Source organism: Cetorhinus maximus, chromosome 13 (assembly GCF_964194155.1).
Source record: "Cetorhinus maximus chromosome 13, sCetMax3.hap1.1, whole genome shotgun sequence".
NCBI lineage: Eukaryota > Metazoa > Chordata > Chondrichthyes > Lamniformes > Cetorhinidae > Cetorhinus > Cetorhinus maximus.
This window is the reverse complement of record NC_135891.1, coordinates 89632008-89649779: the sequence shown is the minus strand read 5'-3', so window position 1 is coordinate 89649779 and position 17772 is coordinate 89632008. Positions and strand designations below refer to the sequence as shown.

The 17772-nt window shown below is 40.9% G+C and overlaps 1 protein-coding gene across 8 annotated transcripts in view; it reads right to left on the bottom strand.

Moving 5' to 3' along the window:
* The window catches only part of LOC144688790 (zinc finger RNA-binding protein-like), a 65499-nt gene that overhangs the window by 42940 nt on the left and 4787 nt on the right, over window positions 1–17772 (bottom strand). For 5 of the 8 annotated variants that reach the window (XM_078555723.1, XM_078555724.1, XM_078555726.1 and 2 more), the window contains one exon: window positions 3061–3316. In XM_078555723.1, coding sequence (XP_078411849.1) covers window positions 3061–3316 — 256 coding nt within the window. Of the gene's footprint in view, window positions 1–3060; window positions 3350–4503; window positions 4606–6481; window positions 6605–17772 lie in introns of those variants that run through there. The other 3 variants (XM_078555728.1, XM_078555730.1, XM_078555729.1) reach the window with 3 other exon arrangements.

Genomic DNA, 17772 nt, shown 5'->3' with positions numbered 1-17772 from the left:
TGTACAATTTAGCTCTTGCAAACAAAATTTGTAGTAAATATCAGGCTCATTTTCACCCCCACCCCCTCAGAAAGGTATTTGTATGCACCTCAGACATAAACAAACACTCACCCTGAGCTCCCCAATAGGTCAATGCATCACGTGGTGCTGCACAGAGTCTGATCCTTGCCTCCCCCTTACTGACTAAAAAGCCCAACACTCATCATTCAGGTACACATAAGAATGGTTGCTTGCATGAGGTAACAGAGGACTGCTGCCATCTGTGGAACTGTACTCAGGCATAGATCACCATTTTTTGTTGTGGCAAAAAGGGGATGGGGAGGAAAGAAAGACAGAAACCATTATCAAGAAAACTGGAGCAAACATTTACCACTACATGGAATTGTTGGTTGATGTTGAATTTGATACAAGTGACCGCAGAATAGAGTGGAATGAGAGCTGCTGCCTTTTTAAAATGCACACTTGGGTAGCTTTCTCATAGCCTTTCCCAACTGATTCCAAAAAATTTACATCCACCAGTATTTCCAAGTCTAACCTGAAGAGCGTTCAGCAGATCAAATACCCCAGTGTCTACAATCAGCTTCCCCAAAGGACAGGAAGTGGGTGTGGACAGTCAGAATTATCTTCATTTTAAAAGGCAGAGGCCCTTCTGCATTAGTTGTGTTCTCAAACTGGCCCCAGCCCACAATCTCCACCTATTAAAATGTACACCAGATTACAACGATTGGAAATTTTGAGGTTTGGTCGATCCAAGTCTGTAGTCATTTCTGCACTTCAGCATGATGCTTTTTCCAGTAGATTTTTACTTGAGAGTTTCTGAAAAGCATCTATAACTATATTAAGATGCCAACTGAATTTCAAATCAAGTATATGAATCAGGATAACTATTCAGTTTTTTAAGGTATAAGCTGCAATTTCACCGTGGAATGAAATATGAAAAGTGAGGGTCGCACTTCACATAATTGCCACTATTTTTCCTAATTAAAAATAATATACAGAAAGATGATGCATACTGAATAAAACAGTTAGCTTGATGTGCGTAGTTTTAGTTAAGCTTGGCAAGTTTAATCTGGTGCCACACAACAATTTTAAGCAAGTTTGGATTAACTCCATAGCATTCATTATTGGGCAAATAGTTCCCGCAATTCCTGCATCACCTCATGAGTCCTAAATTAAACAACACAAAAAATTTTCAGACTCATTCAGCATTGTTACATTCAATATTTCTGCATTAAATTCAACATTTTTGCACTGCCAATGTTTGACTTTTCCCCTTAATTGCACCCAAGCACATTCAGCATTAAACAAAAGCATAGGTATTTTGAAACCTGTAAAAAGAAAGTTTAATACAAAGTATTACTTACCTGTTTGAGAAATTGAAACTGAGCAGACTGCCTTCCAAAACAAAAGGGAAGCACATAATCTAAGGACATAGCGTTCTAGCATTGAGACATTTTTGGGAAGAAATAATTTCAGTTTTACAATAAGCAGTGCTGCCACTGACCCACCATAATGTCAAAATCAAATGAAAATGGGTAGTGCATCATTTATGCAAAACACATTGCCCATTACATTTGTTACACCAACCCAATTGCCAGCCTTAAGTTATTTGGGGAAATTACATTTCGCTTTCAGAATTAAAATCAGCAGATGCACTTCCACAGGTTTCAACCCCATGGACGCAACTACTGCTAAGGACTCCCCAATCCGTTTGTCCTGCTCGTCAATATGGTGCAGTGTTCCAGATCAAAAATGTATTTTTGCTGGAATTTTGAAACCAGCTTAATTTCATTATACCTTTAATAAAGTTGAAAAAAAACCTATGCCAGATCTAATTAGAGCATTACTTTGATTTACAGTTATACTGTGAAATTAAGAAAAGGCTATTTTAATAACCTTCTGAAATGTAGCAACCATTTACAGGTACAAATATTTTTTATTTGCATTTTCCAAATTGGTCACTGTGGCTATCATACAAGTTTGATTTCTGGTGTTGCCCAATGTAGAATCAGAAACTATACAAATTAAACAATTACCATCTACATTAGGGGGCAATTTTTCAAAAAAATACATTTTCAAATTGGTCATTACAACAAATACTAAAATGGACCAATTTGAAGACAGTTTGCCACCAAGTGCAGAGCTCCCCACACAAACATACATTGTAAGACCAATGCATATATGCCACTTTTAACAAATGGAAAGGGCAACATAAAATCTGAATATTGAAGATTTTAATTCATTAAGCAGTTTGAGGCATGCAATGCTTCAAAGACAATTACTCAGAGGAAACAATCCAAAAACAAGGCTTGCAAAGTCATTACACTGAGATGACTGGACAGATAAGTTCTAGGAACAGGAGTAGGTCATTCACCCGTGATCATCAGCAATCTGTACCTCAACTCCATTCTGCTGCTTTACCTCCATGATACCCTTACATAACTAATATTTACTGATCTCAGTTTTGAAATTTCCTATTGACCCAGTATCTACAGCCTTTTGGAGAGGCGAGTCCAGATTTCCAGTACCCTTTGTGACACACATTGCTTTTGGATTTTAATGCCAACTGACCTAGCTCTAATTTTAAAGATGATGCCTTTAAGTGAAAACACAACCTCTGGTGAATTTTCCACAAGTGCTGTAACATTGTGAATAATCACCTTCCCCAAAGGCAAGTAACCACCAACACCTATAATCGTCAGACCTATATGACAGAAATCAAAAAACGAGACATTCATTTTTAATTTGTACTCAGGCTCCATTAATTTATTTACCAATTCATCATTAGCATTTATTTATGCAGCACAGATAAGTCTGTAGCTATTTTAGTGGACATCAAAAAGCAACAGCATTATTTCAAATTCATCAAATTCTTTGAAATGGTCAAATTAAAACCAGACTTCACTGGGGCACAGGTGAAACAAATGAGCATTTCCCATTACAGAGCATTAAACAGAATATAACTTACGTACCCACCTCCTACACAAAGGACTCCCTCATGGGGCCCCACAAGTAAAACTGCTGTCGTTACTCTGGAGCAGGAAATGCTATATAGGTTACCTGGTAGTTTTGTGTTGTAGCCGGTGTTTGCTGTGGCGCAGTTTCTGGTTGCCTCTGTCCATAGTTATAGTCTGTCACAGAATGCACGGTTGGATAGCTTCCATATGCTGCTGAGGTCACTGGTCTCACTGTTTGCGTGGTAGGCACAGGAGCATATGCTGCAGTGACTGCATGGGCCGTTGGTGGAGCTTGCTGTACGGTATAACTGGCTGGCGTGGATGGATGTGAGTATGCAATGCCAGTGGCGGGCTGTGCACTGAAGAGAACAAATCACCATAAGCCAATTAGTCTAAATGGGGAACATTTGGTAACTGAAAGATAGTTTACTGCCCACGAAATAAATGACAAAGAACCTTCTTTAGAACACAACTTAGCAATATTGCCTTTAGGGCAAGATTGTCCAAACTGAAACCTGCAGACAATGTGGCGCACAAGTTCTGATAATCCAGCACACTGAGCCTTAGTTCTTACTTGCTCAATTGCCTGCCCAAGTTTTGTGGTTCTGGAAGTTTGGAAAGAACAGTTCTTTGCACTGTTGTTTTACTGGTGGGTATAGCTTGAGGTACATGGAATATACCTATGGAATAGCTTGAGGTATATGGAAATAGATGAAACATTACACCTTGCCTGCAAGCTTGCTTGGTACCCAACATGCAGTCCATGAAGACAAATCCTAACTTATGGTTTACTCCATTGTCTTTCCCCATAAAATATGTTATTTCATTTTTATCTATGTTGATCTGTATTTCCAATATATTTGCCCACTCTCCTAATCAAGTTATGCTGTCCTGCAATGCTTGGGTCAGTAGCAAAATTCTCATCCAAGTCAGAAGGTGTGGGTTTGGTCCCACTCCAGGTCTTGCGAGCATAAAACTTAGTTTGACATTTCAGTGCAGTGCCAACGAAGTGCTACCATATACAAAGTTTTGTCCAATAGATAAGGCATTAAGTAGATTTAACCCGCCTTTTCAGTTGGATTCCAATGCACTATTTGAAGAAAAATAGAAAGTTATCTGGGTGTCCCAATCAGGCCATTTCTCTCAATTATTATTTGTAAGAACTTGCTGCGCACAAATTGGCTGTCCTGTTTGCTGAATGGCTAGATTTCATAACTAATTAGTTAGATGTGAAACACTTAATGGAAACAGAGTGTGCCCATGAATGCAAATTTCTCTTTCAAACACTCAACAAGTATTAAATCTCCCTGTAACCTTTTAGGTGGTGCTCAAAATCATGCAGGGCTTTGGTAGAGTACATAAGGAGCAACAGCTTTCAGTGGCAGAAGGGTCAGTAACCAGAGTACATAGATTGAAGGGAATTGACAAAAGAACTCTACTGAGGTGAGAATTCTAAAAAATATACAAATGTGAGTTATGATGATTAGGAATACATTGCTTGATAAGGTGATTCAATAGTACCATCCAAGGAGAACAGGATAAATACCTGAAGGGGAAAAATCTGTAGGACAATAGGATTGATCTTTTTAAGCCTGACTAGACACAATGGGCTGAGTGGCCTCCTTCTGTGCTGTATCATTCTATGATTCTAAAAATGGAAAAAAAAACTGGAAGCACAGATCAGTCAGCACATGGAGTGAACAGGCTCATAATCGGAACATTAATTCTTCTCTCTTCGCTGATGGCGACATTTTTTTTTATTCACTCACGGGAAGTGGGCTTTGCTGGCTGGGCCAGCATTTATTGCCCATCCCCAGTTGCCCTTGAGGTGGTGGTAGTGAGCTGCCTTCTTGAACCGCTGCAGACCATGTGTACATATCACATAACAAGTGACACTTGTTACACTCGAGTAACAAATTAAATTCAATTTGAATAGCAAAAGACCCAGATTTTCTATGTGACTAGTATGAATTAGTTCACAGGGTGACAAATGAACCATTCACAAAAAGTTCACACTAATATTCTGTAAATCAGCAAATGGTCAGGTGGGCAGTACTTTTGCACATTCCATCTGTATTTTCATAGAATCATACAGTACAGGAGGACATTCGGCCCATCTTGCCTGTCAAATTTTCGAATTAACTACTCTCTCTTTTCCCATTGCCCCGGAAATCTTGTCTGTTTTAAATATCTATTCAATTCTCTTGCAAAAGTTACTGGTGAATATGCATTCACCACCTTAAAGGCACCGTGTTCCAGATGATTACTTTTGTTAACAGAAATCAAACTCCACAAATATATCATCACTACATTCATTAATAAAGGTCAACAGATGGCTTGGTGTGAGATCAAAGCCTCTTCCTACCAAGACTTGTTTGAAAATGACCCAAATTGATGGCCTGACAGGCTTCAATAAGACAGCTAAAAACTGCACAGTATACTTGAGCAGCTTTAGCTTTTTATGATGTTATTCAAAGAAAGTTTCTTTATAAATGCAAGTTCTTTCACTACCTTCAAAGCTGTTGTTATGCGTGAAACGCTGCAGCCAATCTAAGTGTAACAAGCTCCAACAAACAGCAATGTGATAATGACCCAATAATCTGTTTCTTCATTGATGCTGTTGATTGAGAGATAACTATTGCTCAAGAGACAAAATAGAATTCCCTGCTCTTCTTCAAGACAGTGCCAAGATCTTTTAGGTACCCGGGGTTGCAGGCCAGGCCTTGGTTTAATGTTTCATCCAAAAGACACACCTCAGACTGTGCAACACTCCCGCGGTACTGCACTAGTGTCAAACTTGATTATGTTCTCAAGTCAAGTGGGACTTGATGCAGAACATTCTGACGCAGAGGCGAAGGTGCTATCACTGAGCTACAGCTGTTGAGTGGTCAGATTTTAGGTCAGTTTCAGACTGCTGGATATTTCATGATGGGACCACGTCAAGATCATAAACAACGGAGATCTTCAAATTGCCCCCTCGTCCGTCAAAAATAAAGTTGAATGTCAACCTTACAACAGACTTGGAAGTATAATTGGGCACAGTGGGTTGGATTTTGCCAAGGACAGCAAAGCGATGGTGCCCACAAAAATCTAGCCATCTCCGTGGCACGCACTTTTCCGATGGCACTTTAAATCTGGTGTCACGTCAAGGGGATCCCTTGGTACGCAGCAGCAGTGATGTCAGCAAGCAGGTAAGCAGTCTATCACACTGAAGTAATCACACAGTAAACTAGGAATTTAAAAGTACTTGGTATGTTTCATTGTTTATTTTGCTATCTGAAAATTTACATTATGATTAGATTACGATAGAAGCTAAAATAAAGATAAAAATAATTCTGCATAAATAAGTTTATCACGGAGAAACTTGACATTCCAAAGATAAAAATATTTTTTCAGGGCCATCGAGAGCGTCTAAAATTATTGGTATTGCATGGATAATCATCTGCACAGTTAAACATTTCCTTTTTCCTTTCCTTAAACTTATTGTTTCCTTATATTTTACTTTAAAAAAAATGTATACTCACAGGGCTAAACTTTACAATTATTTTCTGATGGTGTGGATTACAACGCAGTATCTGACTGTATCCCAGGGGCTTTTTCTCCCTAAATAAAACCAATGCTGGAAATACTCAGCAAGTCTGTTGGCATCTGTCAAAGAGAAATAGAGTTAATGTTTCAAGTCAATGACTATTCATCATAGGCCTGAAATGCTAACTCTGTTTCTCTCCAACAAAAGCTGCCAGGTCTACTGAGTATTTACAGCATTTTCTGTTTTTATTTCAGATTTCTAGCAGCTGCAGTATTTCATTTTTGATTTTTTCTTCCTGTCCCACTGAACCCGAGTGCTGGCGAAACAGTCCACGAGAAAAGGTCAACATAGAACTGCAGAAGAACTTGCTCACCTTCCTACAGAACACAATAGGATCTCCTCCTCCCTAACTGCACCCCCATCCCACCCTGTCCCAACCAATGAAAATTATATAGAGAAGAAGGATTAGTTTGCATTTAACCATAATTACAAGTTCTTTTGAAGTTGGTCAATTGTTTGGTGCTTTATTCTTGTACTGGGAGGATAATGACAAGCTGACCTCGACAGTACAATACTGCTTATATACCAAATTTGGAAAATGGATTTTCCAGGTCACAGTCACTGAAAGTGCAATAATGCAAGGCTTCATGCTGGCAGTGTGACCCAGTATGGATGCTGAACAGAAAAGAGGCAGGCAGATACTGACATCTCAAAGGTCCATAAAAATCAGAGCAATGCCTTGCAACACAACTGCAGCTGCTTTTCTAATAGCGATCAACGATTTTTGCTGGCAAATCAATAATAAAGCCCCACCCATGACCAGTGTAGCTTCGTGTAGATGTACATCAACCAATAAGGGCCAGCCGCAAGAGCAAGCTCCTATCAGAATTTCAGAATGGTTTTAAAAAAAAAACCCAGGGCAGGGAAACCCAGCAGAACAAGTTGCTGCACCATATATCATTCCCTGCTTGATGTGCACCTCATTGTGCTCTCCAAAGTCTCAGAATGGATCTCCACAGAGCCTACAATTGTAATCTTACATTCTGCAGAGCCATCAACAGTCTGTGCGAGCTGAACAGAAAGAGCAGTGATCAAGAAGAAATGCAGAGTCTAAACCAGGCCAGAAGTAGGGGAGAGCCAACAACTGACAAAAAGCAAATTAGGTTCATGTAGAATAAACAGACGGGGGTTTGAGGAAAGTACGGACAAAAGAACAGGTTTAAATAAGAGCCGAGAAAGATTTTTCTATCACAATGATACACCGTTACACCAATTTGAAAATCATGGAAATTACACTAGAGTCAAGCCTCGCCAGATTGCAAAGGATGGTGCTTGAATGCATTTCACTGCCCAACCCAACTCCAATGTTCAAGCAGTGCCGCCTTCAAACACCAAGCTAGACTGCCTGGCTGAGAAACCAACTACCTTATGAGTTGGAGTGCTACATAGAAGTTAATTTTTTTGAAAATAATCACTAAAGCCATTGATGGGCTTCAGGCTGAACTGTTAGTTTCAAGTTTTATCCTTCAAAAGATGGATACTACCTGTGTCCAGAAGTGAAACATTCACATAGCAAAATTGTTTTCACTTACCATAATTTCATTATTATATTTAAAAAAACAGGTAATGTACTTTTAAATCATAAATTATACTTCTGAGACATACAAAGATTTTTTGGGGGAGGGGGTGCGGTTGGGAGTCCTTCGGGCCCTTTGAAGAGAATACGCCAATAACAAATGGTCACCGAGGAACCACTCAAACCTGTTCCACTCCATGCCCTCAAACATGAAAGACGCTGAAGTAGCTGCACGTTTTGACCATGCAAATTCTGATTATGTCTAGAGAACATTTGGAGCTACATAACACTATTAGAATGGGAGCAACTTGAGGTAACTAATTAAGAACACCACATAACATTAAAGTATACTTGCTGTAATTGGGTTTTTCTCATCAGTATATTTGTAGCAATATCGATGGTTTGAAACTATAAACTTTTCACTTACTCAACTTTTCCATTGCATTTCTGCATACTTTTAAATTTTCTTCCTTTCTTGGTATGTTTTGATTTCTCCCTTCTACTCCCCCACCCGCCACATCCTATCCTATAGGTTGACATCTGAAAGGCTGTCATTTGAAACTTTCTAGCTCTCAATGGAACAATTTCTCAACTCCAGAGAAGCAGTACTGGGATTATCACAGATTCTCTCCCTGTCCTCCCACATTTTAATTCTGCTTTAACAACTTGTAACCCCACACATGTTCCATAGGAACATGGGAACAGGAGAAGGCTATTTAGCCACTCAAGCCTGTTCTGTCATTCAATGTGGTCATGGTTGATCTATAACCTAACTCCATGTATGCACCTTTGCGTCATATGCCTTAATATCTTTGGCTAACAAAATCTACCGATCTCAGTTTTAAGGTTAACCATCAACCTCACAATTGCCATATGAGGAAGGGAGTGCTTCCTAATTCCTGAAAAGTCTGGCTCTAATCTGGCTCCCAAATCTTAAGACTCTCCAACTAGTGGAAATAATTTTTCCCAATCTAGTTTATCTGTTCCCCTAAATGGAAACTCAGACCAAACCACTCCTTAACCGTCTAAATTTCAGGAATACAATTCTAGTTTGCTAAATCTTTCCTCATAATTTGACCCTTTGGAGTTCAGGCATCATTCTAAAAAAATTACACTGCATATTCCCAGGGCCAATATGTCCTTCCTAAGATGTGACACCCAGAACTACTCAAAATAATCAATGTGTAGACTACTCAGGACTTTGTATAACTGAAGCATGACTTCTACTTTTTTTGTATTCTAGCTCACTACATATAGAGGCCAGCATTCCATCAGCCTCTTCGATTATTTTTTTGTACCTGTTTGAATCTATGCACTTTGGGGTCCCAAGTTGTTTACATATACAGTGAATAGTTGAGGCCGTCAGACATAGAAAGCCCAACAAGGGTGGGGGCAGTTCTGGACCTAATATTTGGAAACAAGCCCGGGCAGGTGGAAGGCATATCAGGAGGGGAGCATTTTGGAGATAGTGACCATAACTCAGTTGGATTTAGGATAGTTATGGAAAAGGTTAAGGTTGGGCCAGGAATAAAAGTTCTAAACTAGGGAAAGGCTAATTATACTAAGATGAGATACAATTTGGCCCAAGTGGACTGGGAGCAGCTACTTGCAGATAAAACTATGTCAGAGCAGTGGGAGGCATTCAAGGAGGAAACAGCGAGAGTACAGGGCAAATATGTTCCCGTAAAGGCAAAAGTGGGGGGGGGGGGGGGGGGGGGGGGGGACACCAAGTCCGGATTAAGAGAAAAAAAGAGAAGCTTATGGCAGATACCGAGGGCTCAATACTGCAGTCCCTAGAGGAGTACAAAGAGTGCAGAGGGGAACTTAAAAAGGAAATTAGGAAAGCTAAGAGTGCATGAAAAAGCATTGGTGGGTAGAATAAAGGAAAGCCCAAAGGTTTTTTTTAAATATATGAAGAGCAAGAGAATAAACTAGGGAAAGAGTAAGGCCAATTAGGGATCATAGAGGTAATGTGTGTCTGAACCCAGAAGACATGGGTACAGCCTTCAATGAATACTTTGCATTGGTCTTCACATTGTAAAAGGACGACACAGGCATACACAGGGTGGAGGACTGTAAAATATTAGAGGAAATTAACATAGAGAGAGGAGGTTTAGCGGCCTTAAAAGTGGATAAATCCGCAGGCCCAGATGAGATGTATCCCAGGCTGTTGAGGGAGGCAAGGGAAGAGATATCAGGGGCCCTGGCGGTAATTTTCAAATCCTCTCTGGCCACAGGCGAGTTGCCAGGAGACTGGAGGACTGCTAACATCGTCTCATTATTAAAAAAGAGAGGAAGAGGCAGACCAGGAAATTACAAGCCAGTCAGTCTAACCTCGGTGGTGGGAAGTTACTAGAAAGAATTCTGAGGGGCAGAATATATCTGCACTTGGAGCAACATGGATTAATCAGGGATAGTCAGCATGGATTAGTTAAGGGAAGGTCACGTTTGACAAATTTGATCACATTTTGTTGAGGAGGTAATCAGGAGTGTTGATGAGGGTAATGCGGTCTACATGGACTTCAGCAAGGCTTTTGATAAGTTCCCTCTTTGCAAACTGGTCAAGAAAGTAAGAGCACATGGGATCCAAGGCAAAGTGGCACGTTGGATCCAAAGTTAGCTTAAAGACAGGAAACAGAGGGTGATGGTAGAGGGCTGTTTGTGACTGGAAGTCTGTTTCCAGTGGGGTTCTGCAGGGCTCGGTGCTGGGGCCCTTGCTGTTGTGTACATAAATGATTTGGACTTAAATGTGGGGGGTATGATCAAAAAGTTTGCAGATGACACAAAAATTGGTAGGGTGATAAATAGTGAGGAGGATAGCCATAAACTGCAGGAGGATATCAATGGACTGGTCAGGTGGCCAGAGCTGGGCAAATGGAATTCAACCTGGAAAAGTGAGAGGTAATGCACTTCGGGAGGGCTAATAAGGCAAGGGATTACACTATGAATGGTTGGACCCTGGAAAGTACTGAGATCAGAGGGACCTTGGTGTGCATATTCACAGATCCCTGAAGGTAGCAGGCCAGAGAGATAAGGTGGTTAAGGCAACATATGGGATACTTGCCTTTGTTAGCCGAGGCATAGAAAACAAGAGCAGGGAGGTTGTGCTGGAACTGAATAAAACGCTGGTTAGGCCACAACTGAAGTATGCATGCAGTTCTGGTCTCCACATTATAGGAAGGATGTGATTGCACTGGAGAGGATGCAGAGGAGATTTACCAGGATGCTGCCTGGGCTGAGGGCCTGAGCTATGAGGAAAGATTGGATAGGCTGGGGTTGTTTTCCTTGAAGCAGCGAAGGTTGAGAGGGGACCTGATAGAGGCGTATAAGATTATGAGGGGCATAGATAGGAAGGCACTCTTTCCATTAGTAGAGGGGTCAATAACCAGGGGGCTTAAATTTAAGGTACGAGGTAGAAGGCTAACAAGGGCATTGAGGAGAAATTTTTTCACCTAGAGGGTGGTGGGAGTCTGGAACTCTCTTAACACTTAAGAAGCATTTAGATATTCACTTGTGTTGCCGTAGCCTCCAGGGCTATGGGCCAAGTGCTGGAAAATGGGATTAGTGTAGTCAGATGTTTGTTCACCAGCGTGGACACGATGGGCCAAATGGCCTCCTTCTGTGATGTAAACGTCTATGAGTCTGTATCCTTGGAGGAAACCACTAGTCGCATCCTGCAAATTATCCTTACTGTGTTTTTCCACTAAGCCAATTTCCTAACCAGGTCAAAATTTGTCTTCAATTCCACGACCTTCAACTTTAGTCAATGGTCTCTTATGAAGGAATTCCTTCTGGAAGTCCATATAAATAACACAGACTGTTTAAACTTCCATTTTTTGATATTAAACATACAAAGGCATTCATGGGTGCTGAATCACAATGTAAACCAAAAAGACTCTAGACAGGTAGATTTCCTTGGGTTCAACGTTAGGAACAACATACAGGTTCAAACAGTAGAAGTAGTGACAAGGATATCCCCCCACAAAATAGCCCTTTGCAACAAAGCCAAATGTTGTTTCCAATTGTATCCGAAGACAAACTTTTATCTTCAGTCAGGATCTGTTACCCTGATGGAAGCTGTTGGGATTTATATCAAGCTAATCAAATTAAGCAGGACAAGATTCTATTTTGTATAGGATGTAATTTATTGGCGAATACATGCTCTAAAATCAATACTAAAAAAGGTTCTCCCAAAGTGTGAAAAATTAAAACTACCTTCAAGTATTCTTGTTCAGTCAACTGGGAATAACATGTGAACAAATTGTTCAGTCGCTTTGGAGGTCACATAATTTCAGAAACTGAATTCGCAAAATATAATTGAAGGGAATGTTCAAGAAAGGTATCATGACCTGTTCAAAAGAGCTTTTCTGATCACAAGGAAACACCAATCACCACATTAAAGTATTAATTTGCTCGCACAAGCCTACTGGTTTTCAGAGAAGATACTAAAACTGGGGACCACGCCGTTCTCCCAGGATGTAAAAGATCCCATGGCACTATTCAAAAAAAAAGCAGGGAAGTTCCCCTGGTGTCCTGGCTAATACTTAGCACTAAACCATTACTAAAAATAATCTGGTCATTGTTTTGGGAATTTGATGTGTGCAAACTGGTGGCTACATTGCAAAATTGCACTGACTGAAGTGTTTTGGGACATCCAGAGATGGTGAAACGTGTCACAGAAATAAAAGCTCGCCCTTTCTCCTCCACATCCTCAGCTTTGCCCTGGATGATCATCATCTTAAATGTTGTTGGAACTGCATTCGTACAGGTAGAGATTGTTCCATTGCACTCCTGACTTGTGCCTTCTAGATAAGGGAAAGGGTTCGAAGAGTCAGGGCATGCATCACTCACCACAGAATACACAGCTTCTCATCTGCTCTTGTAGCCACAGTATTTGTATGGCTGGTCCAGTTAAGTTTCTAGCCAATGGTGACACCCAGGATGCTGTTGGCAGAGGATGAGATGATGGTAGTGCCATTGAACAACAAGGGAAGGTAGTTAAACAGTCTCTTGTTGGAGATGGTCATTGTCTGACGCTTTGTGACATAACTTGCCACTTAGCAGCCCAAGCCAGAATGCTGCCCAATCTTGCTGGGCATGGATGGCTTCAGCATCCAAGGAGCTGCAAATGGAACTGAGCACTAGGTAATCATCAACGAACAACTCCCCTTCTGACTTTATGATGGAGAGAAAGTCATTGAAGATGTTTGGACCTAGGACACTACCAAGTAGGTCCTGCAACAACACCCTGAAGCTCCAACAACCACAACCTTCATCCTTTGTGCTATTTTCCCCTGATTTCCTGATTCGCATAAACTTAGGACTCCTTGATGCCTTACTTGTTCAAATGTTGCCTTGGATGTCACTCTCACCTCACCACTGTCCATGTTTGGACCAAGGCCTTAATGAGGTCTGGAGGCAAGTGGTGCAGCAGAACCCAAAACGAGCATTTGTGAGGTTATTGGCCTGTGTCATCTGATAACACTGTCAATGACCCCTTTCATCACTTTGCTCATGATTGAGAGTAGGTTGATGGAGTGGATACTGGTTCAATTTGAATTATTATGCTTTTCAGGGACAGGACATATCTAGGCAATTTCCCATTTTGTCAGCTAGATGCCAGCGTTACAGCTGAACTGGAATAGTTTGGCTAAAGACTTGGCTAATCCATGCACAAGGCTTCAGTACTGCAGCCGGAATGCTGTTGGATTTTCTGTATCCAATGTGATCAGCTGTTTCTAGATATAATGTGGGATGGATCTGTGAAGGTGGGGGCCCCAAGAAGAAGCTGAGATTGATCATTCACTCGACATTTCTGGCTATAGTTGCAAACACTTCAACCATGTATTTTTCATTCATGTGCTGCACTGCATCATTGAGGATGGGGTTGTTTATAGAGCCTCCTCCTTCTGCTAGTTGTTTAATTATCTACCACCATTCACAACCAAAAGTAGGACCGCAGAGCTTTGATCTGATCCACAGGTTGTGGGATCACTTAGCTCTGCTTATGGTATGCTGCTTCCATTGTTGAGCTACCACTGTGTTGCAGCTTCACTGGATTGACAGCTCATTTGGTACTGCTGCTGGCATGCTCACCAACATTCGTCACTGAACCAAGGGTGGCCCCCAGGCAATATAGTGTGAATGAGGCCAGATTGTGGTGGAGCTCAATTCTGCTGCTCGATGGCCCACAGCACCACATGGGTATCCAGTTTCAAGCAGATAGCTTTTGTCCGAATTTATTCTTTTCAAAACAGTGGTGATATCACATGACACAACAGGTGTCCTGAGTGTGAAGGTGGAACTCTATCTCCACAAGGACCACGTGCTGGTCAATTCTATCAATATTGTCATGGACAGATGCATCTGCAATATGCGAGGATGACATCAAGTAGGTTTTTCCCTCATGTTAGTTCCTTTACCACTTGCCATAAGCCTAGTCAGTTAGCCATATCTTTGAGGACTCAGCCAGCTTGGTCATTAGTGACACTACTAAGTCAGAGTGCAATTTGAGAGTTCATGCCCTTTCTGCACTCAGTGCTTCTTTCAGGTGATTTTCAATGTAGATGGGTATTGTTTCATCAGCTGATAGAGGGCAGATGTTAATCAGCAGGAGGTTTCCTTTATGTATGACTTCATGGAGTCTGGAATCAAATGTACAGGATTTACAGGGCCCTCCCTCCTGATCATATTCCTTCATGCTGCCATATTTGATGGGCCTGTCCTCCCAGTGGTTCAGAACATACCCAGGGATGGTGGTAGGTGTCCGGAACTTTGGCTGATACTTTGATACTTTAGGTACAACTATGTCAAGCTGCAGCTTGACTACTTTTTGGGACAGCTCTCTCAATTTTGGCACAAGTCCCCCGATGTTATTGAGGAGGACTTTGCAGAGTTGACTGGGCTGGGTGTGTTTTTGTGGTGTCTGAATCTGATGCTAAGGCCAATACCAGGCATTACCTTTGGCTTTATTCTTAGTTGTAGCAGCTTGGTACAGCTGGCTGGCTTGCTTAGTCATTTCAATGGGCAATTAAGAGTCAACCAGATTTCTTTCAAGTCTGGAATTGCATATAGGCCAGATCAGGTAAGGGCAAATTTTCACACCTTATTTGGGCACAATCTTTGTTTCTTTACTATATCCATTACACCTTCTGACTGTTGCATCATGAAATCTTGTGTTATTTAAACTCCCCTGACCTTCACCCTATCAGAGACCTTCGCATTTGCTCTTCCCTCCTTCTACAGCCTTAAAAAGTCTTACATTCCTACCTTTCTTCACCTGATGAAAGGTCATTGACCTGAAATGTCAACACTGTTTTTCTCCAGATGTTGCTTCATCTGCTGTGATTCTCCATCTTTTTTTTGTTTTTCAAGACAACAGAGTTGCCTCTTTAATGGACATTAGTGAATCAGATGGGCTTTTAAAACAACCCAGAGGTCACATGGTCAACATTACGGATTCATTTTTTTAATTCCAGATTTAAATTGACCAGATTTAAATTCCCCAACTGCAGTGGTGAGGCTTGAACTCATGTCTCTGAATCATTAGTCCAGGTCTCAGTAACATAATCCCTATGCTACCATTCCCATGAGGTACCTCACCTCAAGCTCCTGAAAGTACACAGGTTCAAATAAACCAACGTAGCATCTCTGTTCCCAATGCCAAACATTTATGATTAATACTGTGCAGGTTGTGAACTCATACTGATTGAAAACTGAATTGCAACTGGTCACTTCATTCTCAAGAATGCATTTCTTGCATTAATCTGTTCTATCAAAATAATATGGTCACCGATTTGGTGCGCACCGTTTCATCAAAAAAATTTTTTACATGGAGTGTGGAGGAGGCAGGTTCAATCGAAGGATTCTAAAGGGAATTATCTGAAAAGGAAGAACCTACAGGGTTACAGGGAGAAGGTGGTGGAATGGCACTAGGTAAATTGCTCATTCAGAGGGCCAGTGCAGACACAATGGGCCAAATGGCCTCCTTCCACACCATAACAGTTGAGATTCTGATTCTGACATGAAAAGCACTGCTAAAAATGTAATGGATCAGTTGGTAACACTGAGATGGTCATGCATTCAAGTTCCAATCCAGTGCAGTACTGAAGGATTACTGCATTGTCAGACATGCAGTCTTTTGGATGAGATGTTAAACCAAAGCCCTGCCTGCTCTCTCGTGTAGATATAAAAGAAAGATCGCATGGTGATTTCTTTTGAAGAACAGGGGCTTCCCTCTGGTACCCTTGGCCAATATTTATCCCTCAACAAACACCACCAAAACAGATTGCCTTGTCATTATTACAATGCTGTTTGCAGGATCTTGCTGTGTGCAAAATGGTTGCTGCATTTCCTTCATTACAACAATGACCACACTTCAAAAGTATTTTATTGTCAATCGCTTTGTCAATCACTTTGGGGCATTGTATGGTCTTGAAAGTTGTTATATAAATGCAACAAAAACTATATGATTATGAAGGAAACAAGACTTTGGGGGTTCAAAAAAAAGCAGATATAACTATCTGTTTGTAGCATATTTCCTAAAATGTCACCATCAAAACTAAGACTATCACCATGGTAATTTCATGAATTTCACAAAAAATTGACAGAAGTGGTATATTTAAAATATTAGAATTTGGCTTATACAGTCACTAATAGCAAAAAGCATTGATTAAAAATGAGCAGATCCCTAATGGAATACAAAAGCAGAGGAGGTAACGTTAAATTTATACAGAATTCAGCTAGACTATGCAGGAGTGCACGTGCAATTCTGGTCTCCAGGCTAGAAAAATTGTTGAAGCTTTGGAGAAAGTGCAGAAAAGATTTACAAAGATATTAATAGAATTAAGAGGATGCAACTATAAGAAAAAAAAAAGCAAACTTGGCTTCTTTTTTCTGTGAGAAAGACTTAAGGAGACCCAATAGAGGTCTTTAGAAATATGAAAGAGTTCCACAGAGTGGGTGTGGGACAAAACTTTTCACCTTGGGCAAGTCCAGAACAAGGAGACATTACCTTTAGACGGTTACTAATATACAAAATGAAGCGATTTAGAAGAAATCTCTTTACACAAAGTGAGGAAAATATGGAATTTAATGGCAGAGTGGTTAAAGCTGATAGCACTGACACATTTAAGCTTGCTTCAAATGAGAAAGATGGGAATATTGATGATACAGTAGGAAGGGAAGAGGTAATAAGAATGGGATAAGCCTCATGAGTATGAACACCAGCAGAGACCAGTTAGGTTGAAAGACCCTTTCTGTGCTGTAGATCTTATGTAACACAATGTATTCCTACATCAGCAGCAAAAATCCCAGAATCTTGTGTCAAAGCTCCCCCCACCCCCCAAAACAAAAAACAGTCGCCTTATTCTCATCCTTTCTTAGGGCCCCAAAAATGTGGAGCTTCTCACCTCCTTCCACCTTCCCTTCTTCCTGCAATCTACAGGCTTTTTAAACCCAAGCTTGGCGTTACCTAATCACAAGCACCTGACTTATCCTGCCTGCTCCCCACTATCGCATCCTTGGTGGGATCTACACTTGTGGGCCCTGGCCCTTCACTTAGGCTTTTCAAGTTTTTCTTTTATGACCAACTTATCAATTCTTTCAGTATAGAAATTATGCATTGACTAGCTGAAGAGTCGAGGTTAGTGTATATCAGGTGCCAATGGCCAGAAAGTAAACAGAACACCCTCACTGTAATTCGTTGTGGC